Source organism: Panicum virgatum, chromosome 5N (assembly GCF_016808335.1).
Source record: "Panicum virgatum strain AP13 chromosome 5N, P.virgatum_v5, whole genome shotgun sequence".
In the NCBI taxonomy this organism is placed as follows: Eukaryota; Viridiplantae; Streptophyta; class Magnoliopsida; order Poales; family Poaceae; genus Panicum; species Panicum virgatum.
The window spans coordinates 65,283,990-65,310,612 of record NC_053149.1 but is presented as its reverse complement, the minus strand read 5'-3'; the positions used below and the strand labels follow the sequence as shown (position 1 = coordinate 65,310,612).

The 26,623-nt window shown below is 46.2% G+C and overlaps 1 protein-coding gene and 1 long non-coding RNA gene across 2 annotated transcripts; both read right to left on the bottom strand.

Annotated features, from left to right (window-relative positions):
* Positions 1 to 14,017: 14,017 nt before the first annotated feature.
* LOC120674025 (protein NRT1/ PTR FAMILY 5.16-like) lies at positions 14,018 to 16,242 on the bottom strand. The gene is made up of 4 exons (XM_039955083.1): positions 15,859 to 16,242; positions 15,571 to 15,788; positions 15,012 to 15,487; positions 14,018 to 14,927 (listed from the first exon to the last, which is right to left on the bottom strand). The coding sequence occupies exons 1-4, from the start codon at positions 15,953 to 15,955 to the stop codon at positions 14,153 to 14,155; spliced, it is 1,566 nt and encodes a 521-aa protein (XP_039811017.1). The 5' UTR covers positions 15,956 to 16,242; the 3' UTR covers positions 14,018 to 14,152.
* A 7,517-nt stretch (positions 16,243 to 23,759) lies between these two features.
* Positions 23,760 to 26,302, bottom strand: LOC120674189. Its single transcript, XR_005675004.1, has 3 exons — positions 25,956 to 26,302; positions 24,689 to 24,745; positions 23,760 to 24,375 (listed from the first exon to the last, which is right to left on the bottom strand). It is a non-coding gene; the product is annotated as an uncharacterized LOC120674189 (long non-coding RNA).
* Between the last annotated feature and the right edge of the window lie 321 nt (positions 26,303 to 26,623).

The window sequence follows — 26,623 nt, the reverse complement described above, 5'->3', positions numbered from 1 at the left end:
TTCGACTCCCGCGCGCCACTTTTTATTTAAAAAAAATTGGTTTCAACCGGTGCCAATAGGTTATTTACAAAATCGATTAATTGAATAGTAAATCTTTTAAATATATAACTAATCATATTAATTGCATAATAAATCATAATAAATCAAATAATTGCATAATAAATCATTTAAATGCACAATAATATTAATTACCACATAATAAATCATTTAAATGCACAATAATTTTAATTACCACATAATAAATCATTTATGTGCATAACTAATTATTTTAATTGCATAATAAATCATAATAAATCAAATAATTGCATAATAAATCATTTAAATGTAAAATAATTTTAATTACTACATAATAAATCATTTATGTGCATAACTAATTATTTTGATTGCATAATAAATCAAATAATTGCATAATAAATCATTTAAATGCATAATAATTCTAATTACTACATGATAAATCATTTAGGTGTATAACTAATCATTTTAATTGCATAATAAATCATAATAAATCAAATAATTGCATAATAAATCATTTAATTGCCCAATAAATCAATTCATTGCATAAGAAATCTGATAATGTTCACAGAAAATATTACAAGACATAATCATTCAACTAAGGGAATATTAACGACGGTTCGCTTTATAATCGTCCCTTCATTATGATCATGACGTGCGTACGGAGCCACCTCTTCGGCTAAAAGAATACTTGTGTCAACCTCCACTGCGAACGGAGTCATATCTTCAACCTTATTGTATTCTTATTCATCTGTGACATCGTCGACTCCCACAATTTTACTTTTTCCTGCCAGAACAATATGGCGCTTTGGCTCATCTCCGGCACCTACAAAACTTGATTTATTCCTGTACTTGTCCTTTCTCGGTTTGCTAGACATGTCCTGCACATAGAAAACTTGAGTGACATCTTTAGCTAGGACGAATGGTTCGTCTCGATAGCCAAGCTCTTTGAGGTCTACCGTTGTCATTCCGTACTCGTCAATATCGACACCTTTTCCTGTGAGTTTAACCCATTGACAACGAAATAGAGGTACCTTCAACGGCCCATAGTCGAGTTCCCAGATCTCTTCAATGTAACCAAAATATGAGTTCGTTTGGCCACTAGAGTCTGTGGCATCTATACGGACACCACTATTTTGATTGGTGCTCTTGTTATCTTGGGCTCTTGTATAAAATGTGTAACCATTAATTTCATATCCTTGGTACATCAGGATTGAATTTGCCGGACCCCTGGCCAGCCAAGCTAGCTGCTCATGAATTTGATCGTTGGCCATGACTTCCTTCTGCAACCAAGTGGCGAATGTATCATTATGATGTTTTGTAATCCATGTCTCAGACTTCAAAGGGTATATGCTTCGCACAATTTGCATGTGCTCCTCCATGTATGAAGCCACCAAGGCTGATTGTTGCAGAACTGTGAGATGTGCTTTGCTCAACGTGGCAAGATCTGTAGCATTTACTGATTTTCTTCCAAGTGTGCCCTTTCCAAACAGCCGCCCCTCATGACATGATACTGGAATCCCAATTGGGCAGAGTTCTTCCACATAGTCAACACAAAACTCAATGACCTCCTCTGTGACGTAACCCTTCGCAATGCTTCCTTCTGGACGAGCCCGATTACGAACGTATTTCTTTAGGACTGCAAAGTATCGTTCAAAAGGGAACATATTATGAAGGAAAACCGGACCGAGAATACCAATCTCTTTGACCAGGTGAACTAGAAGATGTGTCATAATATTGAAGAATGATGGAGGGAATATCATTTCAAGACTGACTAAACTTTGGATAACATCCTCTTGTAGCCTGCTTAAACTGGATGGATCGATTGCCTTCTGAGAAATTATGTTGAGAAAGGCGCATAGCTTTATAATTATTGCTCGAACATTAGCTGGTAGAATACCTCTAAGTGCAACTGGAATCAATTGCGTCATCAACATGTGACAGTCATGGGACTTTACGTGTATGAATTTCTTCTCTTTCAAGTTCAGTAGCCTCTTTATATTCAAAGAGTAGCCTGATGGGACCTTGATACTGTTCAAACAGTCGAACATACTTTGCTTCTCTTCCTTACTAAGAGTGTAGCACGCAGGACCTAGATAATGACGTCCTTTATCCCTTTTTCTGGATGTAGGGCGGCCCGTTGTTTCATACGTTGAAGATCTTGCCGCTCTTCCAATGTATCCTTTGGCTTACCATAGACACCAAAGAAGCCTAGAAGGTTCACACAAAGATTTTTTGTTAGGTGCATCACATCAATTGCGTGGCGGACATCTAACACTTCCCAATAAGGTAACTCCCAAAAAATACTCTTCTTCTTCCACATAGGTGCACGTCCGTCATCACTCTGCACTGATCTGCTGCCGGGTCCTTTTCCAAATACTACTTTTATATCTTTGACCATTTCAAACACTATTTTCCCACAACGGTGCCTAGGCTTGGTATGATGATCTGCCTTTACATCGTAGTGAGCATGCCTCCTCCTTAATGGGTGCTTGATCGGAAGAAATCGACGATGACCTATATACACGATCTTCCTACAGTGCTTGAGGTACGTGCTGTTTGTTTCTTCTACACACGGACCTGAACATTTCAGATCCGTTGACAAAACCCCTTCCATAGCCCAAGCATGAGAGGCACACAAGAGCAATGGGTATTAGATACATTCTGGATTGACTCTAGTGCAAGTGGGAGACTGTTGGAAATATGCCCTAGAGGCAATCGTATTTCCTTGTATTCATGGTTAATAAAGTGTTCCTTGAATATTCATGGATGACAACTTGCATTGATTAATGCTTATGTGAAGTATTTGTGAAACTCTTTACTTGTATGAATATTCTAAAGTGTTCCTAGTCGGAGTTCATGTGAGGACACACATGAATATTAGACTAGCACATGTATTAGTTGATAGACTACGTTTCACAAGTCATGGATATGGTGATGTCAAACTAATAATGTGGGCTCATGTGAGACATGAGATTGAACTGACCCAACACGAGATAATGACTTCTCATTACACAATATGTACGCTGTGTCCTAAGACCTGAGATCATCGTATGTACTCAAGATGTGAACCGACTTACTTAGGAGCCATCAAACGCTACACTGTAACAGGGTAGTTATAAAGGTGGCTTTCGGGTCTGTCAAGAAGCATGCTATGAGACATAGTCGGTCAAGATAGGATTTGCCCCTCTCTACAAGAGAGAGATATATCTCTGGGCCCCTCGAGTGATTCGGATCAAGAAATGCATGGCCATACTAGGGTTAAGAGTTAACCAAGGATTACGAATCACAGGATCGAGAAAGAGTGGTCGGCTTCAAGCTAGACCAAATATCGTGAGGCAAAGGGAACAGCAAGTATATGATATTGTGGCGGCTCGTCTGATATGATCTTTGTGTACGTATAGGAGTTAACATGTCTTGCTAGAGGCCACTGTCTACTATTGGGCCGAGTAAGAGTACTCGGGCCATGTCTATTCGCATGTGAGCCCATAGGGTCACACACTTAAGGGAAAGAAGCATGATAAGGATGAGATCTGAATTAGATTGGACTTAGGTGCACTAATGGGCCTTTTCGGCTCAAAAGGGGGCGCCCAAGGTGGGGCCCAAGGCAGCCCACCTAAGGGGCTATATAAACAGAGGGAGGGCGCCTAAAAACCCTAATCTTGCTACTATTCACGTGGATGAACAGTATCATGAACATTAACGGCGCGCTACAGTAGCATCCCCCTCCCTGTTCCTCCTCCTCGTGCATCTAGCCCAAGTTCGTTCTCACGGATCTAGCAATCCGGAGTGCGAAGCTTCTTCCCGTACGTGTGGACTTCGTAGAGGTGCTGCGCTTGCTGCACAAGGACGAGCCGTTCTTGAGGAGGTTCACGCAACTGCACTGCCGGCTTCCATCTGCACTACACCGACGCACTACAGAAGTTCCGCAACCGTGCGTCTAGTGGTAATCCCGTGATCTATAACTGCAGTCATCCTAGTTTATGTTGTAGAAAATTTTGTTTTTGCTACCCCATATGCTTCTACAGCGGTATCAAGAGCTAGTGTTGTCTCGTTATAGATTCGGATATGTGCATATGGAGATATGCGTAGTTTCAGATCGATCTATGACCTAGTTTCGTAAACTAGCTGCGAAGGTTGTGCAACGACATACTCCTACCGGTCGGTTTTCCGCCATCGGAGTTAAGTGATGCACATAAACCCGGTCGCTGCGGTTGGAGATCAATGTGATTGGTCGAATCGAAACTTAGGGCATAAGCCAGATGCATGAGATGCATAGGGCAGTAGATTGGATCTACTGCGAATTACGTTTTGTTGCAAAAGCGTGTTTTACAGTAAAACAGTCATAACTTTTGCATACGAACTCGGATTTAGGCGAATTTTATATTGATTTGTATCTACAGAAAAAGTTAGATTTGGTTTAGAACAGATTTTCTATTTTCGCAAAATTTAGATTTGCAAAGTTCGGCCCAGAAGATAGAGTTTTCGGCGTTTTAAGTTCGGAAGTCGGAATCGCATAACTCTGTTTTGCAGGTTTTGTGATAAGCATGTGTGTAATTGTTTCATGACCTGCGTGTCGTGATTATGACAATTTGGCCGGAGCCATATGAATTGTTGCATTTGATGTAATGGCCTGCGTGCCAACCTGTGATGATCCAAGTCGTGAATGTAATTTTATTTACTAGCTATTAGGTGTAATAGCAAGTTCTAGTTCTTGGAGTTTTCATCACATGAAGGATGGTGCACATGTACATGGAGATGGAGATCAACATGGTGAACAAGTTCCATGAAGATGGAGATCTACATGGTGAACAAGTTCTATGGAGATGGAGATCACCAGAAGAACAAGGGCCATACTGATTCACAATTATGTGCTTGCTGTTCTTGACATTTTACTACTACGTGCATCATAGTAGAAGTAGAACGATCCCTCACAAACTTCGAGCTATCATGCCCTACCAACTAAACCTTGCACTGTCACATTTCTTGTATGATTGGTGGTGGGTCTATGAAATTAGGGCGCCACTAGTTTTCCTTGACTAGACAGGCTGTATCGGATAGATGCACGCATAAAGGGTTGGTTAGCTTGACAAGGTCATCTTAACGGTTAAGGACCTAGGGGCATAAAGGTTGGGAGCGAGACATGGAGATGTCACCCAACAATAAGAGTCATATGTGATATGATTAGCAAAGAGTTGCTTACCGATCTATCTAGTCTTCTAGCGGTGATGCTAAAGCTCACTAGTCGACTTGATAGTTGTGGGTCTTGAATCGCTAAGAATCAATAGAGGGATATTGATTTTAGTGGGAGTAAATTCTGTTAATTGCTTAATATCATTTACTCCATCATGAATACATTTGTCTTAGTATTTTGCATTATTATTTTGTTGTAGATCATGGTCCGCAATAACACCCAATCCTTTTCATTGCGTTCGGTCCTTGAGAAGGACAAACTGAATGAGACTAACTATGCGGATTGAATCCGCAACCTGAGAATTGTTCTCAGGGCAGAGAAAAAGGAAGATGTTCTAGATACCCCATTACCAGAAGAGCATGCTGATGATGCACTTGCTGAGAAAAAGACTGCTTACAAAAAGGCTTGTGACAACAACCTTGAAATAAGCTGCCTTATGCTCGCTTGCATGGAACCTGACATACAGATGCAGTTCGAGACAAACCATGAGGCACACGATATGATCGTGGCGCTTCAGGACATGTTTCAAACTCAGGCCAGGACTGAAAGGTTCAATGTGTCCAAGGCCTTTGTCGAAAGCAAGATGGCAGAAGGCGCTGCAGTGGATACGCATGTAATCAAGATGGTTGGTTACACACAGAGGTTGGAGAAGCTGGGCTTCCCACTTGGCCAAGAGTTGGCCACTGATTTCATTCTCGCCTCTTTACCGCCAAGCTATGGGAACTTCATCTCGAACTACCATATGCATGGGGCTGAAAAGGGCCTGACTGAACTGTGTGGAATGCTCAAGACAGCAGAGAGTGACATCAAGAAGAGCACAAGCGGCAGCCATGTGATTGCTGTCCAGAACAAGCCTGCTTTCAAGAAGAAAGGTTCTTCTTGGAAGAAGAAGGGTAAGGCTAATGTTGCGAACCCTAAGCCAAACCCTGCACTCAAGGCTAAATCTGGACCAGCTGCAGATAATGAGTGTTTTCATTGTCATGAGAAGGGACACTGGAAGAGGAATTGCAAGCTGTACCGGATCGTTATTATGTTAATTCTCGGGTACGCTTGTTGTTCATATTACAGAAATATTTCTCGCTGACTCTTATGTTAATTCCTGGGTATTTGATACCGGATCGGTTGCTCATATATGCAATTCGATGCAGGGAATGACAAAGAGTAGAAGCGTTGAAAGAGGAGAAGTTGACTTCCGCATCGGCAATAATGCAAGAGTTGCTGCTGTGACCGTCGGGACGATGCAACTTCACCTACCATCAAGATTTGTCTTGGAGCTTAGTAATTGTTATTTTGTTCCTAGTTTGAGTCGAAACATTCTGTCTCCTTCATGTTTGATGAAGGATGGTTATTCTTTTGCGAGTGAAAACAAAGGTTGTGCTATCTCTAAGAATAATATGTTTGTAGCTTTTGCGTCCATTGTGAATGGGCTATTTGTTTTAAATCTTGATGATTCAACTATCTGTAATATTAATGCTAAAAGGTCTTGGCTTGCTGATTTGAATCCTACCTACATGTGGCATTGTCGTCTCGGTCATATAAGCGAGAAACGCATGAAGAAGCTCCGTTCGGATGGACTTCTAACTTCGTTTGATTTTGAGTCATACGAGACATGCGAAGCTTGTTTGCTAGGCAAAATGACCAAGACGCCATTCACAGGTTTTCTAGAGAGAGCATCGGACTTACTGGAACTCATACATACTGATGTATGTGGACCAATGAGCTCGATTGCTAGAGGTGGATTCCAATACTTCATAACTTTCACTGATGACTTGAGTAGATATGGCTATGTCTACTTCATGAAGCATAAGTCTGAAACTTTTGAAAAGTTCAAAGAATTTTAGAGTGAAGTTGAAAATTAGTGTGGCAAGAAAATTAAAGCTTTACGATCTGATCGTAGAGGTGAATATCTGAGCCACGAGTTTAGCAATCATCTAAAGAGTTGCGGAATTGTTCCACAACTTACGCCGCCTAGAACACCTCAGAGAAACAGTGTACAAATATTATTGTAGTGTACAAATAGTTCATTCATACTACCAATTTATAAATAATATTGAATATGCTATTAATAAAACTGAACTACAAAATTATAACGATGCATATGGCCTTCTGACTGCATGACTGTGTAAAAACTTTGTTTCTTTATATGGAAATTTATATTTTTGTACAAGAAACGACGCATGTGGCCTTCTGGCCTAGCTAAGCTGCGGGTCTCGAATTGGCGCAGCATGCATCTCGAATGTGGAATCTTGTAAAATTTTGGAATTTTGAAGGGAACTAAATAAAGCACCCTTGCATATGTAATTGATAATATTTCCATACAAAATTTGAATTCAAATATATAATTGATAATGCATATAACTATAATAAATAGATACTATTCACTTATCAAATAAATTGATAAAATATATAAATACAATAATTTGATAGTATTCACATATCAAATAAATTGATAACGCATATAACTACAATAAAATACTACAACTAAAAATAATTATCACATGTATAAACTAAATTAAGTGATAACTACTTCTAAAAACCAATTGCTAAGTTATGGAGAAAAATAACTAACCTTTTTTGAAAAAAAAAACAAAAATTCGCCTCCCCTCCCCTCACTCAGCTGCCATGAACAGTGAGTTCACGGCAGCTTGGAGGGGGGAGGGATTGGGGTATTTATAGGCGTGGCTCAAAGACACCGGTTGGTGCTCAACAACTGGTGCCAAACAATAGGCATAGGCACCGGTTGAAGTTACCAACCGGTGCCTTTGTTGTGGGCACGTGGCGGCACCGGGTCATGGCAAAACCCGGTGCAATTGTCCGCCCTTTAGGCACCGGTTGGTGCCAGGTACCGGTTGGTGGCGCCAACCGGTGCCTATACTGGGGTTTTGGTACCGGGTATTGCTTTAACCCGGTACCAAATCCCTTACCTTTGATCGCCGCTGGCCAAAGGTACCCGCATCAGTACCAGTTGCAAAAGCAACTGGTACCGGTACTGATGCGGGTACCTTTGGCCAGGACCTTTGGCCCGTTTTCTAGTAGTGTCCGAGACTTTCAGTTTGTGGGGCGAGAGAGGCAGCCCAAGGTAGGTCTGAGGAAAACTAGACACGGTGCAACCAAGCACAGTGGCCATTGCCGAAGCAGTGACATCGTCCACGTTCATGGGAATGAAAGTGGACTTATGGAAGTTGATGGTGAGCCCAGTGGCAAGGGAGAACACGTCAAGGATCTTCTTCAGGATATGCATAGATTGGATGTCCCCTTTCGCAATAATCAGCGTGTCGTCGGCGTATTGTAGCACGGGGCACGGGAGGGAGTTGTCAACCGGGTGACAGAGGCTCCCAACTGTTGAAGCCTGTAGAATCAGCCGCTGAAGAACGTCCGCGACGATGATAAACAAAAAGGGGGAGAGGGGATCGCCTTGCCGCAGCCCACGACGGCAGGTGATCCATCGCCCAGGGACTCCGTTCAGCATTATCGCAGTCTTGCCACTAGAGAGAATGTTGGAGATCCAATTCCTCCAACGGGTGTCAAAGCCCCGGACTTGCAGAATTGCATCCAAACTCGACCATTCAACTGAGTCAAAAGCCTTCTTGAAATCAAGCTTAAGAACGGCTGTAGGCACCCGGCGTTTGTGGCAACAGCTAAGCAAGTCGGCTGCATACACAAAGTTCTCGGCAATGCTCCGGCCGTGAACAAAGCCAGTCTGTCAGCGTCCACCAGGGACGTAATGTGGGGCTTGAGTTGATTGACCATGACTTTCGTGAAGAGCTTCATTGGGCAGTTCTGAAGAGATATGGGTCGAAACACATCAGCAGTGCGCACTCCTTCCTTTTTGGGTAGGAGGACAAGGAGTGCACGGTTCAGGCCGTCCAGGTCTAAAGAGCCATCATAGAAGGCCTCAAAAAGTCTGAGCATGTCCATCTTAAGCACCGGCCAGAACCGTCTGTAGAACGAAGGACAAAAACCCATCTGGACCGGGGCTGGCGTGAGTGTCCATACTGAATAGGGCGCGAGTGATCTCTGAGATCGTGAAAGGGCCAGAGAGGGAGTCAGAGCAAACTGTCAAGTGCGGGTAAAGCGTCTTGAGGTCAAAGTGCCAAGCAGTGTCCCGTGCACGCCCGAGGAGGTCCGAGTAGAAGTTGTAGAGGATGGTGCTCTTGGCGTCGTGCGAACATGTGGCCACGCCATCATGTTCCAGGCAGGCGATCGCGTTCTGCCGGCGCCGGCCAGAGGCAGCAGCATGGAAGAAGCAGGAATTCTCATCCCATTCCAGAGCAAGGCGGATGTGGAAACGTTGTCGCCAGAAAGCAAGCTTTTCCGAGTGGATGTCTTGCAGGCTCTGGATAGCACGACGGCGGAGGTCCGCTTCAGCAGGGTGTAGGGGCCGTTGTTCCTCGAGCAGGTCAAGGGCGTTGACAAGGACTTTGGTGTCATTCTCCCGGACGTCAATCGGAGATAGCTGACGAGACCAAGCCCGACACACACGCCTACAGTGTTTGAGGCGCCTAATGAAGGAATTGGCCACCGACCCGGCAACATGTTCATCCAGAACAGAAATAATGAGGAGGGGGACGAACGATGGTGCAGCCAAGAGTTCTCGAAGCGAAAGCGGCATGAGCTGCGTGGAACAGCTGTGTCTGCGGTGGCTAACAAGGGGGGCATGATCTGACGCCGAGCGTGTGAGCGATCGGAGAGAGGTGTTGGGGAACGTCGAGTCCCAGTCGATTTTGACGAAGCAACGATCTAACCGAACAAGGGTCGGGTCGTCACGGCGGTTGCTCCAGGTGTATGCTCTATCCACCAGCGGGATCTCGATGAGCCCAAGAGTGTTAATCAGGTCGTTGAAGTTGTTCGCATCTGTCGAGTTAAAGTTGGTCGTGTTTTTGTCGCTCGGAACACGCGTGAGGTTGAAGTCACCAAGCAGCATCCAGGCGCCAGTGACCGTTTTAGCGACAGAGCTTAATTCACTGAGGAAGGAAGGCTTTTCCGCACGGTCAGTGGGAGCATAGACATTTGTAAGCGTGAAGCTAGTGCCGTCCACACGCAGCAGGAAGCTGCCCGTGAGCGTGTCCGGCAGGGAGGAAACAGCCACCAAGTCACACTGAGATGCGTCCCAAGCCGTTAGCATCCCCCCCGGATGCACCATCAGAGTCCCTGGTGACACAAGTCGAAAGCCGGGAGGGGAGAAATGTGCTGTGTTTCGGGTTGTTCAGGGACTGGAGCTTGGTCTCTTGCAAGGCAACGAGAGACGGCCTGACGGAGATTAGTTCAAAGAGAACGTCGTCGCATCTGCAGCTCTGACCCAAACCACGCACGTTCCATGAGAAAAACGAGAGGGTTTTACTCATGTGGGAACCAGAAAACACCATCATGCATACGAAACAAAACATAACATAACATAAAGCACGAGACGGCACAAGGCGGCCTACAAGTTACACCGGCAGCCACAAGACTGGGACCCCAACAACACGGTCATTCAACACACTTCAGTTGGACAAGCTACGCTTATGTCCCCAATGGCGTTGCGTTGCTTCCTCCAATTGCTAGTCGGTCAATTGCTTAACCGAGTCAATTCAAATTAACCATACTACTGAATAAAAAAATTTCAGATTAACAATTACTGAAACAATAGCACATACTCCCTCCGTATTATAAAGGAAGTCGTTTTTTAATTTGTCTTAAGTCAAACATTTTAAACTTTGACTATAAATAATTTTTTTTGGGTTGAGTTTGAAAATATGAAAGCGATGTAAGTAGATTCATCTTGAAAAGTAGTTTTGTAAAAGTATATATTTTGACTATATTATATTAATTTTTATAGTAAAAAGATAGTGATCAAAGTTGTTTTTAGAAACTGTGTTGATGTCCGAAACGACTTCCTTTACAATACAGAGGGAGTAAGCATTTCCTACTCATGGCCTCCTGGGTCGAAAACTGTTCTTGACTTCTTGTCATTTCAACAACTTTCTTTTTAACTTGACAAACACAAAAGGATCATGCAAACTCTAGAAGCAAACCCCCTTTTTGTGTGCGTTGAAGTGAAATCATACAATACGGATACGGTAAGCCTTAATTGCTATTTTCTCATTCGTGCAGGAATGGCCATAGTGATGAAAGTTGGGCATGTCATCCTGATGATTCTGCTGGTGAAGATGTTCGAGAGGAGCAAGATGGTAAAGATAGCCACAGGACTGAAAACAGAACTACAAAAGAGATATTTGCCACTTGCTGGCCCCACATGTCAGTTAGCAAGGGGACATCGGCACATCGCAGTATCTCTCTCTCTCTCTCTCTCTCTCTCTCTCTCTCTGGTTGTAGTAGTCAACAAAGACCGCAGCTCGAGTCGGTAAATTAAACGCAAGATAACTCATATATGCCTATTTGGTTGAGAAGCAGCCTGCTCGTGATCGACCAATCAGTGTTCATCATAAACCAATTTGCGCGACCTACAGAGCCTTTTTAATTATTGTTTTTTTTTGGTGGGGAGTGTGTTGGGGGGGGGGGGGGGATGTAGCCGAAAGCAGAGCATCTGTCCCGTGCTATTTTATTTAATTCAAAATAGAAACTACATTCCAGAAAATGACGTGCCAAGGGTCACTTTTACATGAGGTTTTGATGCCATCAGCAAAAGAGTTGAAAGTGAAATGCTTACCTAGCAGTTTCCTCCTAGCTATTTATCTTAAAAGTGCTAAGCGTCACTTTTAAGATTCTCAGACAGATGGTAAACTACTCGCAAAATCGCAAACTTTATGTTTTTTATACATACATTTGTACCTTAAACATATTGGTGTGGTACATGCGAATATTTTTAGAATGTCTCCATCAGTTATTAAATAACCTGTCATCCAAATATTTTTTCTAGAGGCACTTGAAAACTCCTTACCTCTAAAATGAAGGGAAAAACCCCTCTCCAACTACCCCCTTCCAATCCTTCTTGTTTTTGGGGTCCAGTTTGTCATTGCGGGCGAATGTATTATAGGGTGTGAAATTATTAGGAGGTTGATGTCAAAATTGAATCAAAATTAAATATACGTTAATTTGTAATTTTTTGGTATCAAGGTCTATGAACGCACTGTTGAAAACCCTCTTAAACTTTTATCCAGTTTAAGTTTCAATGCAGGTCCATATAACGCAATGGTGGGCAAAAGCATTTTTTTATGATAACTGCCTTTAAATGCCTTGAACACAGAGCAGTATGGGCGCAACAGGAGTTCAGATATGAAAACAAGAGGTAAAGTTATTTCAAAAAAAAAGAAGAAGAGGTAAAGCTACAAAATCTGGAAATGAATCAAATCAGTAACTCAACGTTGGGAAAAGAAAGGGCCACCCCACGAGTCGCTCCTGCTGGGCGACTCGGGGGGCTCCGAGCGCCGCCGTCCACCCACCCCCCGGGCCGCCTCCGGTGGCCGCCGCCGGCGGCGGCTTCCGTCCGGGCGGCGGCGGCGGCCCGTGCCCTAGCCGAAGTCGGCTTCGGCCCCCACGCTCTCTCCTCTCTCTCCCGCTACCTTCTTCATCCCGCTGCCCGGACTTCGCCGACCTCGCCGCCGCCGGCCGCCGGGGCTGGTCCCGGCTTCCTCCTCGCCGGATCCGGGCCCTCCATGGCCGGATCTGCTGCCGGGCGGGGTGCGGTGGCCGCGCCGTCGCCGGGGCGGGGGCCCTTGGCCGCACCGCCTCCGCCGCCTCGGGTGGCCGGCCCGTGGCCGCGCCGCGTCGCCGCCGCCTCGGGTGGTCGGCCTGTGGTCGCGCCGCCGCCGCCGGGGCCTATGGTCGCCCGTGGTCACGCCGCCGCCGCAGGGGGCCGCGCCGAGGGGCGCTGCCACGCCGCCGCCCTGCGGCTTTCGCTGCCACCGCCCCCCTGGCGCTTGGGAGACCGGGGGCCTGTGTCCCCGCCGCCGCCCCACTGGTGGTTGGTGGACCGGGGTTACGCCGCCCTTGTGGAGCCTGGATGCCGGCTCGGCATGGCATGGAGGTTTGCTCCTGGTGAAAACCATGTCCGTGCTGCGGACAGGCGACGATGGCACATAGTGCGTCATGTCCCTGTTGGGGGCGTCGCCATGGACACCTCCTATGCCTCCTCTGCTGGTCTTCGCATCTCGGCTGCCGTCCTCGGGTCTGCCTTGGGCTACGGTCGCGGCGATCCGCCCTGGCTTTGAGATTGGTTCCCTGGTGAAAACCATGTCCGGTGCTCGGACGGACGACGTTGGCGTCTTGCGCGTCATGGTCCCTGTTGAGGGCGTTGTCTTGGGACTTTTTCACGCTCAGGGTGGTCGGCTTTTGGATGTTACCTACCGTGCTCCATTGATGCTTCATCACCTTGGTCTGCTTACGCTGCAGCTACCTTGACGGATGCTTTGCCGTTGTTGTGATGGCGGATGCTTTGCCGCCCATATTTCGCTCGGTCCGGCGGATACTTTGCCGCCCTTTTTACTCTCTGGCGGATGCTTTGCCGCCGTGTTTGCGCTGCTGATTGGTCGTCTCTGGCGGATGATTCGCCACTGTGGAGCTGCTTTTTCTGGTGGATGCTTGGCCACTCATTGGTTGTGTTCGTGGTCTGTTGGCGGCCTCGGTGATGTTGTTCTTCTTGTAAGTTCATCTGTGCTAGTTTGTTTCGTGGGTCTTGGCGGGTTGGTGAGGTCTTCTGCTCTGTGGTCGTCGTTCTGCTAGTGCTGTGGCTATTTGTTTTTGTTGGCCTCTTTTCAATTTTTTCTCTATTGTTACTCATTTGTGTGCTTGTGCCGGTCAACTACTGTTTGGCTAGCATCAAGTTATGTTTGTAATCTGCTTCCCTCTTAATGAAATACGTGCTAAGGCACGTTCGCGAAAAAAAAAGAATCAAATCAGTAATTGAAGTTGAAAGTAGGGGCATCCATACAATTCCCCGTGATTTTAACCCTCTAGTTCTGACTTCCTTCGCACGACCAAATCTTCTGTACTTGGAAGCTTCAGAGATCATAGCTCGTCTTTGTTCCGATAGACGTATCGGTTTGCGAGATGCAAGAACACGACCAGCTCTAGAGCCGCGAGCCCCGCTAGGAGCCAGTAGAAGTAGTCGAGGTGCGCCCGGTTGAGGTCGTCGGAGAACCAGCTATCGCCCATGCTCCTCGTCGCCCAATCGGTCGCCGACACGAGCACGCCGCTGACATAGTTCCCCACGCCAAAGATGCTCATGCACAGCGCGAGCCCGACGCTGCGGAGAGCGTCGGGCACCTGGTCGTAGAAGAACTCCTGGAGTCCAATCTCCCCCAGCACGACCGCCACGCCGAGCAGGATGTACTGGGGCACCATCCACCACAGGCTCATCGGCAACGCCGCGTCCGGTTTGTCCACGAGACCCGCCTCCCTGGCAACGCGGAGCCGCCTGGCTTCAACCAGCGCCGCGACGGCCATGGCGACGCCGGCGGTGGCCATCCCGGCGCCGATGCGCCGGAGCGTCGTGAGGCCCGCATGGTGCCCCGTGACGCGTCTGACGAGGGGCACGAACAGGCGGTCGTAGATCGGGAGCGTGGTGACCATGCTAGCGCTGAGGAAGAACTGCAGCGCCGCGGGCGGCACGACGAGGCCTGTGCCCATGCCGAGGCGCCGGTCCAGCGTGCTGCCCTGCTTGGTGAACAGAGTGGAGACCTGAGCAAGGATGGCAGCGAAGATCAGGCTCGTCGCCCATATGGGCAGCAGCTTGGCGACGAGTCCTTTTCCTTCACTGTCCTCAAGTTCCCCTGTTAGAAGCCTGCACAAATCAAAAACCTCCATCACGACGAGACCTCTCCGTCCCCGTCCCGGCAAAAGAACGCAGACGTTACCGCGTGCTCACCGTTCAGTGTCAAGGGCGTCCTTGCGACGGAACACCCTCGCCGCCCACGCCCGCACGGTCTCGGCGAACCGGACGTCGCCGGCGGGTCGCTCCGCTCGGTACGTGGGCGTGCCGAGCAAGAAGACGGCGAGGTACAGCACCATCATGGCCCAGCACGCGCCGAACCCGACGGTCCAGCTCTCGTTGTCCTCGACGTAGCTCAGCCCGGTCGTGGCGATGCTGTAGCCACAGGAGAGGGAGAAGTGGAACCAGTTGAAGTAGGAGCTCCGGGACGCGCGGGAGCTGGGGTCTTGGCCGTCGCTCGGCGCGAACTGGTCAGCACCGAGGGCTTCCGCGCATGGCCTGTGGAAGCCTCGCGCCGCCGCCAGCAGGTAGAGCGCGACGTAAAAGAAGGCGAGCTGGGCAATGGACGGCGAGCTCGCCGCGCGAGGTTCCGGGGCTCGCAGCGTGGATGAGACCGTCAGCATTCCCAAGCTCTGTCATGGTGGCAGTTTGGTTGTCAAACATGGGAGCAATTCCAGAAGCACGGTGGTGGTCCCAAGTAATTACTAGCACTAACCAGCAGATAGAGCACGCCGGCGACGAGGACCGCCCGATACCGACCGAGCCGCGAGTCGGCGATCAGCGCGCCGGCGAGCGGCAGCACCATCTCGGTTCCGATCCACGCGTTCGCGCTTGCGGCGGCGGCCGCCGTGGACATGCCGAGGTGGCCGGTCAGGTACATGATCAGGTTGCTCTGCACGCCGCAGAACCCGACAATCTCCAAGAACGAGATCGCTGCAACGGTGAGGCCGAACCGAACCGATTAGCTTCGTGACAATCTGAAGCGAGATGTTCAGAAGATTACCGAGGAGGAAGCGCGCGGCGCGCCAGCCGCCGCGGCCGTCGGCGAGTCTGGAGCCTACGGACGGCCCCGGTCGGGGTACGAGCTCGCCTGACTCCATCGCTGAATCTCGGCGGGGAGTGTTTGCCGTCGGCGGCTGGCTTATGAAAGTAGATCCGGGAGCTCAGTTGTCTCGTGCCAAACGGCGAGGAAGCAAGTCAAGTCGCAAATGTTTATTGGGCCGTCCGTCTTGGTGTGGCGTGCTCGCCTGCTCGACCTCGATCTGCTTGGATTGTTTACTCGACCGCCTTTATTTGTTTTAGTGAGTCGGAGTCATATGTTATGCGGAAATGCTCCTTTGCGCATAGGGCTGGTGCCCACCCCAATGCGTTCAACCCGGTATCTTCCCAACCGATATCGGTTGGTGCTGAACATTTCAAGATTCGTGCTGGGTCAATGAGTCCTCCGCCCTGTTCTCGCCTCATTCCCAGTCCTTCGATTTCCAGTATCATGTTCTAGCACACGTGCTCCTGCCAGTGGGAATCAAATAAACCTTTGAAATCGGGCATCACGAGAAGAGCTGAACAGCTGGGGTCTTTCCCAGTTGGCTCCCTTCCCAGTTAGACGAGTTGCTTGCTCTTCCTACCGACACCCGGCATTGGCGACGACGGCCATTGACGACGCCAGCAAGCTCCAACCATAGCCACCACTCGACAATGTCGAAACCAGATCCACGAAATTAGTCTCCTGAAGGCTATTCTTATCGGCATCTTGACGGATGTTCCCTTTTGCGGCCGTCGCTCCTCTGCTTGCCGGCTCGCCGCCGGCGTGCACCTGTGCCCTCTCACTCTCTCCCTCCCTCCCTCCTCTCTCTCTCTCTCTCTCTCTCTCTCTCTCTCTCTCTCTCTCTCTCTCTCTCTCTCCTCCGATGATGACGACCGTGGCGGTGGCGGCGTCCCTGCGCTTCCAAGTTTCTTTACGAATCCGAACCCATCGAGGATGATGATGCGGCTGCATCCAAGATCTCCTCCTCATGCAAATTATGGTGTCAATAACTCTGTCTTAAACTTCGTAGTGTGGATCTGCTTTCTCCGTTCCTCTTTTGCCTTTTCTTTCTCTTCATCTTCATGGTGTTTAGTGATGAGAAAAAGAATGTCTGCTGAATCTTGATCTAGTTCAGAGATATATATTTTGCTATGTCTTCGATTTTGTTGGCTTAGTATTCTACTTCTGAATATTTCTTTATTTTAAGTTGCACATCCTAATGCATTATGTGTTGGTCACTTGCCCCCTTCTGTTTTCAGTACATTTCTTTACATGCTCTTGCTTGCACCATACAATGCGCAAATAAAATGTTTGTGAACTAGTACTTTAAATATATAAATAGTCTGTAGTTGCGAACAATCAATAATTGTTGTTCTGATTTTTGTAAGAAGTTTCCTATACTGAGCTGAACTGTTTGGTCACACAATGTTACGTTTTTCATGCACATAAATAGCATACCATTTAAACCGACATAATACACTAGGATGTTAGTATTGTACAAAATACTGCCGATTTCAAGATGTTGATATGCTACTTATCTATATCATTACCAATTCCTAATGCAGTATTTAGCTTTGAACAATAAGTTCAGACTATTCAAAGAAAAGAAAAACTAAATAAATATTGTCTGCTCGTAAAGATACATTGTCTATTTTCTCTTGAGAAGTCATACCTATGTGTCTGCATCTTTTCAGTATGAAGCATCATCTCATTAATTTCTGTTATGTACTCATCAAGTTTTGTCCCTTCTTTTATTCTCATTCTTCTCAGTTCAGTATTAGATATCTTGAGACACCACTAAAGGCACGCAGAAGCATCTAGTCATTAGTGAATTCAGTAAGTATTAGTGCCCTGCTTTATAGAAAAAAAAAGGTAAAGTTGCTTATTATGGTAAAAATTCCAACATAATTGTATCTTGTATATTGTAATACATTCCTTAGCTTTGTTTCCGTCAACTGGGGCTACTAAATTTGAGGCTAATATCTGACTTCCCTGCGTTTCTTGTTTCACTGGGCTGTAGCAGGAAGTGTTGCCGCTCACCTCCGGCCAGCTCTCCCACAGCAGCGGGGCTCTCAATGGAGGCAGCTCGCTCTCTGACAGCCCGGCCGAGAGCGATGACACCAAAGCCTCTGCTCCCCCTGCTCCCCTGCATGTTTACCTCTAGTAGCATCCTTGGTTGCCACATTGATAATCCTATGAATTCTAAAATCTGAATGGAATTTGTCGTGGTGTGCAAACTTATAGCCGGTTGCGCAGTGCACCTGCATAAGCCCAGAGGGTGAGTACTCGGGGGTTAGCTAGGATTAACTAAATCTCGGTGGAAGAACACGAAGAACACAACAGGTTAGGTTTAGAGTGGTTCGGGCCGCCGGAGCGTAATACCCTACGTCCACTGTGTGTTGTATTGCTTGTGCTCTCAAGAGGTTGAGAACAGGATTGTTCGGCGTGAAACCGAGCTTGTGTTGTGCGAGTCTTCGCGTGTCTAGAGTTTAGCCTCTGGAGAGTCTGCGGGTGCCTCCCTTTTATATCTCAAGGGAGGCGCGTACATGGCCGTTGAGTCTCCGACAGGTGGGCCCAACGATGTAGTATAAAATGACATATTGTACAGACATTATGGCATTGCAGACGATGGAGATCTCATTCCTGGATTTCCTTGCTCTGCCCGTGAGAATCCTCCGTCCAGCATATTCATGTCCTGTCTTGTCGAAACGGTGCCAGGGTGTAGCTTGCGGCGTTGCCTGCAGCGTAGCTGAACGGGCTGTGTAGCTTGCGGCGTAGGCGGTATGATGAAAAGGTGTCGTGCTGTCGTATCCATTTAATGCGGCAGACGGGCTCTGCGCGGATGCGGCGCATGCGGCTGCACTGTGTATCTCGGTAATATGCAGTCTACTGTGAGGCCTGACAAAAGCTTCCAACGGAAGATTTGCGCCCGCGCCCGCGTCTGCGTGACACGTGGCGGCCCCGGACCCCTCCCGAGCAGCTAGCTGAGCCGAAAGCTCACGAGGGTCCGGATAGGCACGTGGAGGTCCCGGACCCACCTGTGGGGGTCCGGGTCCGCGGCCACAGGTGCTGAGCATTTCCACCTCTGGGACACGTGGTGACACCGGACCTGTCCCCGAGCGGGAAGCGAGTCAGGGATCGTTGGTCCGGTGAGATGGAGTCGGACGGTGAGATGGAGTCGGACCCCAGGGGTCCGGCTGCTCAGCTCTTTAGGGCATAGTTACGGAAAAAGTACGCGAGTCTTGGCACAGTAGGAGTGGATACCCCAGCTGCAGGGTACCGACAGAATTCTAAAAAACTCGGCCGGCTGGGGAAAGACCGCCCCAACGGTATTGTCATACAGAGAAGAACTCTCGACGCCAGGCCGAGAAAAACCCCGAACCCCGGCCTCACCCAAGGCCTGCACCGTAACCTGGGCCGGCGACCACTGCCACAGCCCCCAGGCTGGGCCGCACCGTTACCACAGGCCGGGACATCCTCGAAGGGAGACACAGCGAGGGGATTTTTTTAACCTCAAACTGAAATTCGCTCCCACGGGGAGTCGAACCCAGGACCTGAGGAGTGCCGCTGGGTTCTCCTAACCAATTCAGCTAGAGGCCCTTTGGCTACCGACAGAATTCTTGTTTGATTCAGTTTAATCTCAACATTTTGTATCATTCTTAGGACATCTATAATGCTGCATTTAGGTTTTTTTTGGCAGAAGACACTTTTTTCATATGAAATGAGGTGTCAGTTATGTCTCAATTGCAGACTAATTGCCTTCGTTTTTTTGTACCTTGTTTTAGATTTCAATGAATTATGCCAGTGCTATGAATGATGAACCCTTATGTGAGCCTTGGGCTTAAGCAGGTAAGCATACTAAATACAAAATGATGGCATTATTCTACCACACCAATAGAAATTATAATAGGTGCATTTTACAGGGATCATGGAATATGATGCATTTTAGACTATAATCTTCACATTGATGTTTTAGTGTATGATGTGCAGGTATCTTAGATACAGAGGTAATCTGATCACATAGTCTAGTTATGTTGAAACCTCAAACTATGTTATTTATGTTTTATTTACCTGTAAGATAATTATTTATGGTTTTTACCTTTGCTCTAAATATATGGAGAAAATATCGAGCTTTATGTAAGGTTGTTACATTCATACAATGCCATGTTCTTAACACATTCTATTGTTTGCTTGAGTTCGTACGGGTTAGTGACCTTTTTCCCTAATTGTGCCTTACATTTAGGCTGCCCTGCCAGCAATTATGTGTTTTATTTTTATTTTCCTAATCAATAGAAAAGCATATTGCTTTTCAAACTGATTTTACTCTCATATTTTTCATCACCTTTGTGCGTGCTGAAGTGATCAGCTCAGTGGATCTGCTTCTAATGCATGGAGTATGTGTGCTTCTGTCCAAGGCTCCTGACATTATGGTACAACTCCAATATTGCTGCCTTTTCTTTTTATTAGGCATTGCATTTTAGGTTGTGACATTATGGTACAGAGCTCAAAAAATTCTTCTTGGGGCCACAGTATTCTACACCAGTTGATGTATGGTATGTGAGTTGTATCTTTGCTGAAATGGTGAACCAAAAGCCCCAATTCCCTGGTGATTCTGAGATTGATGAATTGTTTAAGATATTCAGGTTCCATGATTTTGCATATATTATACTGTCTGATTTGTTTGAAACCAACACTGTCTGGCATGTGTGGTAAACACATGCCATGTTGGCACCTTCATTCCGGGACCTGGCAACAAATTGTGACAGACCCGCCGAGTTAAAGCGCTTAATTAAGCGTAACTGTCATCATTTGAACACATTAGTCGCATTAGTTTAATTAAGTATAACTTGACATGCTGTTTTTAACCCACAGGCCGATCGAAACACACCAGAAGTCTCACATAAGGTGAGCGCAGAAGGTACCAGCATAAGGTATCAGCATGATAAAATCTTACAAAAAAAGTAATTAAAATTAAGACTTTTACAAAATGGCTTTAAATTTAAAATTTACAAAAGAAATGACAGCACGGAAGAGAATCTAACTTGCATATCATTTTTATTAGAGAATAAATAAAACAAACTAAATAATTCGAGAACTACCAAGACGTGAAGATAAGGCGCCACATCGAGCCCACCGATGTGACATCTAGTTAGCTCCTAAATCTGAAATAGGGTAAACAACAAATCCTGAGCAACTAATACTCAGCAAGACTTACCCGACTATTGGGTATACTTAGCCCACATATCTAGACATGCAAGGCATTTGGCTGGTGGTTTATTTTGCAGAAAAAACATCTAAAAGGTGAGTCTTTATTTTCAATATTTTAGCTCCAGGTTCTATATAGATTAACTATAATCTAATATTTGCCTAAACCAACTAGAGCACACATGGTAGAGCAAATACACTATAATTCAATGTAACCATCATCATAAATGTATAATCCATATTCCATATTGTATCACTACGATGCGGTGCTGCGATCAAGGTGCTCATATCCGAGAGCGACTGACGGCGAATCGATTCGATTTAACCTTGCAAGGTGGACCTAACCAACACGGCACACAAAAGCCCCGTCGGACCCCACGCGCCAACCATTCCCCTCCCCGCCTCGAACTATAAAACCGTCCCACCTACATATAGTCAGTCGAGCTCAACGTGAGACCACCAAAAGTAAACATTTGCATCCCGTTCCTCCGCGACTACTCGACTCGCCCTAAGGGGTGGTGATGAAGTTCTGTACTTTCGAAGCGAGGCAGTACTAGGCTTACCGGTTTCGACTACCTCCTACTCCCGGTATGCGGTTAGTACAATATCAAACTTGATCAGCAAGGCCAGACAACGGTACGGTCCTTAACCGACACAGACGGGGCTAAACATTCCCCTCCCGGTCTCCAATTCCTTTCCTTTCCTGCATCTTCCAATATTCTATATATTCAATTTATAGAGACATCATATATCTCGCGATTAACAGAAAATTTCTCGACTCTAAAATATCCTATATCTCGCGAGTAACAGGATATCACTCGACTTCTACCGAGACCTATTAAGCATAGTAGTGCTACCAACCTACACATACTAGTATAAGGCCCAGGAAAACCTAGGGATCATGCAACTAAGGTTTCAAACAACTCCTGAAACGTAATGCACAAGTAATAAGCATACATAGTGATTTATAAATTGAAATAGTAGGACATGCACCGGGGTTTGCCTTCGGGCTGCTGCTCAGCACTAGGGTGAGTTGTGCCTTGGGCCGACTCCTCGCGAACCTCCTGCTGCGGGGCTTGCCCCTAGGGCTCCTGTGGCTCCGCAACCACTTCGTATACCACCTCCTCTGCCGCGGCTGCTACACGTATGCATATGATATGAGTTAATGCAAATACGATTTTAAAATTACAATTAACCCTCGACCGAGTACAACTACTAAGGATCTTGTCCACCCAAAAATACCCAAAAACCCGGAGTATCCGGACACCTACTCGGAGTATCCGGACTCTCAAGTCCGGAGTTTCCGGGTCTATACCCGGAGTTGTCCCCGGAACGTTAAAAATCCAGAGTATCCGGGCTTATACCCGGAGTCTCCGGGCCCGACAGTATTTTTTTCTACCAAGAACAGAAATTCTCATGGTGGAAAAACTAGCCCACTAAAATTGAAACCCTCTTGAATCCTAATTCAAAGATACATAAGGAGATGATTGACCAAAGGAAATCACTTAGAACCTCCTAGAAAGATAGATCGGGCCGGCACAAGTTGGAGTACCTTGAACGAGCTTTTCCACGCGCGAAGAACTTGAAACCCAAGGCTTCCCGGGGAGGAACATGTGGAGAAGAAGGTGCTCCTCGCCATCTTAAAGCCTTCTTGGTCTTGAGCTCAAGTTGGGGTGGAGGATTTGGGGTTTATGGCTCTAGGGAGAGGGAGAGCACTTGAGGGAGAGAGTGAGGGAGGGAGTGGACGTGAGAGAGGGAGAGAGTGACGTGAGAGAGTGAGGGTGAGCGTGAGGGAGAGAGAAATAGAGTGGTTATAATGTTTGTGGGTCACACATGTCATACAGGTTCGCCCGGTTGTTCCGACCGGTCAGACCGGTCCAGCCCAAGCTGACAAAAAAACAAACTTTGGTTTAGTGATTTTGTCGCGTGGGTTCGAAACTAATGGCCGTGATTAATTTAATTACAGAGAATTAGCACCTGGGGTGTTACACAAATCGTCCCAAATTTTGAACCTGCTGGTTTGGACCTTCTCTCTCTAAGTCAAATGGATTTCGGTTGATGACCATAACTGTGCCATCAAATAATTTCAGTGCATTCAATTGACCTATTTCTGTTTGCTGACAGAAAATGCTTCGATACGAGCCAAGCAAAAGAATAACAGCTAGGCAGGCTCTTGAGCATGAGTACTTCAACGACCTTGAGATGGTGTAGTTACCTGCTAGTGTGGTACTGTGGTGTGTTGGCATTTGTATGAGCCGAGTCGCTCGTTTCATTACTTTTTATTAACCCCTGGACTCAGCTCCCTCCCTCTCCCTCTCCCTCCCTCCCTCCCTGCCTCTGCATTTTTGTCATTCAGATGGATATTTCGGATCTGGTGTACTTTGAGATGTATTCAGGAATATCAACTATATTACCCCCTTGGTTATTATTCGTTTAAAGTAAATATCCTTTGCACGTTTATCTCTTGTTTTCCCAAGCATCGATGGTTTCTTTTTTGTCTGTACATTCATGCTGTGATTTTGATGTCAAGGAATAGAAACGGTAGAGATAAAAAACATTTATGATAGCAGTCCCTAAAGCTTCTTAACAATCTTCTGATAATATAAGAGATGAACCTTTTAAATTAAAGAATAGAAATGGCCAATTCAACCATATGGCCATTTGAACTAAGGCAATAGACATCATGGTAAAAATAATAGATGATAATTCACATACTAAGTTACCTAACATTACACGTGAAATGTTTATCTTTACAAAGGCTGGGTGCAGACATGAAATAATCAGAGATGGCAGATAGTATTTGCTCATTATCATGTCTTCATTGTGATTTCTGATGTGCGCATCTCAGCATCTTTCTTGGCGAAGCTCCACCAAAGGTACGATAGGAGCATAGCCACAGCAAGGCAGATAGCACGACCATCTACATATCCCCATCGTGGAGGGATGTCATAAGCTTCCAGAAATACCTAAACCACGCCTCCAATGGCAACAAATATGATCTTTAGACGAGGGGGATGCCGAGTCATGACAGCCCACAGGTGAAACTGAACAATACTTATCACAGGACAAACCTTCCATGTTCAGGCTGCAAAGTTTATAAGGGTAAGAAAGCCACTGGTGTGTCAAATTTCTAGTGCTACATTTGTTCACTGCTGAACATCCACTGGCTCAAAAATGTATTCTGGCTGCATCCCTTTTCCTTTTGCCTCACAGTACTTCCTCATTGCTCTCTAAGCAGCACCCATACCCTGTGTCCGGTAATGAGCATGTTCCTTCCCATCCTTTAACCTCCTGTTAATACATAACAGTTATACATATATAGTTATTACTTTTTAGATGCATACGGAAAACTGCACAAAAGCCATGAACAATCAGAAAGTTTTCTTTTATACTAGAAATAAACATGTTGTTCAGCAATATCCATTGGAAGTTTGTGATTTACGAGCTACATGTAGAAAGTGTGACACAATTATTCATGGGGGCAAATTTGACCGATTCAAAAAAATTTAGAAATCATTTATGATGAGATCTCTAGCCTACCCCAACTTGCTTGGGAAAAAAGGCTATGTTGTTGTTGTTGTTATGATGAGATCTGAATGCTTACCTATTGTCCGTTGTCTCCAACACGATGTATTAGTATGCATTCTCCATACTTTCAACACTGCAATCGAATATTGGGTAAATAAACCTTATTACCCAATACCTCTACTAATATATTCAAAACGGGTATAAGATTGACTACAAAAATGCATACAACCAAAGGGTAAGTTGGGGAAATGGTCATGTGGCAAATAATGTCATGAAATTCATTACAGGTTGATTGCACAGGAGTAATGCATGAATGCATTGAGCACTATGCTATCATAAGGATTCATGCTGGTGAGGTGGTGAGCATGCTGATTGTTTAACATATATTATGTGCCATGATAATTCAGAGTAGGTTCCAACTACCTATCAGTAGGATCCCTGCTTCTAGAAATGTTTGTGCTTGTTTGTTGGGAACTTGGGATGCGAGGATCTTCACCCAAAAATATGTATTTTTATTACCCAAAGTAAATATACACCTAGCAAAAATTTTGACAAAAAGACAAAGTTGTCCGAAATAAAAGGATCATCAACAAACTTTAGTTTGGTTTGCCAAAGAAACTTATGATATATACAAATCTAATCTTTTCTGAATCAAATTTTTATAGCCAACAACAAATTGCCACTTCCAAGCATAATAATGTTATCAGCAAATAAGTATGAAAAGACGACAAGCAATGTGACAATGTGGCACATCAGTCACACTTATACAGATCGGTTTTAACATATTTCAAGGAGGGGCAATTAAACGCTGAACCTTTTAACAACTCAACTACATCACTGAACTTTGCGGCTCCTCCAGAAAAAGAGCAAGAGAATTGATGGCTGAGCATATTGCAATATATAGTGAAGAAATTTAACTCGAAATTTTAAAGCATATACATACCAAAAGAAATATAAAAGAAAAACAACTAGGAAGAGGAGCAGCACTAGCACACTGAATTCAGAGAGACATGATTCTGAAGATCCAAAACAAAATCTAATAACTTAGGTAAGAAGCACTAGCACACCCTAATATCTCTGAATAACAACTGAATTCAGAGAGACATGATTCTGAGACCCAAAACAAAATCTAATAGCTGAAGTACTGAACTCCAAACTTTTTACAAGTTACATGACGTGAATCGTCTCTATATCTGAACTTTAATATAGAAACTCAGGTGCACCGTTGCCCAAAGAAGTAGGCATCATGTAGCAGATCCAAGCGGATGAGAATCTTCAGAAGGGGAATGAAAAGGATACGCAAGAACAAGAAGAGCGGGAGCATGAATAAGGGAGATAAATACCCTGAATGCCGGCGCTTGAAGAAAATAACCATCAGAGGGCACAGGGGTCGTGGAGGTCGCCGTCGTGCGGCGCGGAGGTGGTATTGGAGGACCGTCAAGGACAGGATACAGGGCCGCGCCGAGAGAGAAGGGGATGTGCTCCAGCTGGTCGGCAGCGGTGGACGGCGAGGATGTGGGTATCGAGGACATCGCCGGAGTGCGTCGCCGGAGTGCTGCTGGAGCTGGTCAGATTGGAATATAAAGAGCGTAGGGGAACGATATCTCGTTCATGGGAATGAAGACGAGGCTGAAAGAGGAAGGAGAAGGGAGAAGGGAATGGAGACGGCGGTGCGGGAATAGGACGTTGGAATGGAGTAGCTTTGACAAGCACAAATATTAAAGCAGAGATAAGCGGCCGGGATAAGCCTTGCGGCCGCAAATGGTTGTGGTGCTGCTTTTTTTCCGGTATCTTCCCAACCGTTTGCGGCCGCCCGCAAACGTTATCGGTTGGTGCTGAACATTTCAAGATTCGCGCTGGGTCAATGAGTCCTCCGCCCTCTTCTCGCCTCATTCCCAGTCCTTCGATTCCCAGTATCATGTTCTAGCACACGTGCTCCTGCCAGTGGGAATCAAATAAACCTTTGAAATCGGGCATCACGAGAAGAGCTGAACACCTGGGGTCTTTCCCA

Excerpts from the sequence above, each read along its gene's own strand:
- LOC120674025 (XM_039955083.1), bottom strand. The coding sequence starts at position 15,955 with ATGGAGTCAGGCGAGCTCGTACCCCGACCGGGGCCGTCCGTAGGCTCC. Across the intron at positions 15,488-15,570 it reads CCGGCGTGCTCTATCTGCTG|AGCTTGGGAATGCTGACGGT; the intron begins GTTAGTGCTAGT and ends CCACCATGACAG. Across the intron at positions 14,928-15,011 it reads GACGCCCTTGACACTGAACG|GCTTCTAACAGGGGAACTTG; the intron begins GTGAGCACGCGG and ends TGATTTGTGCAG.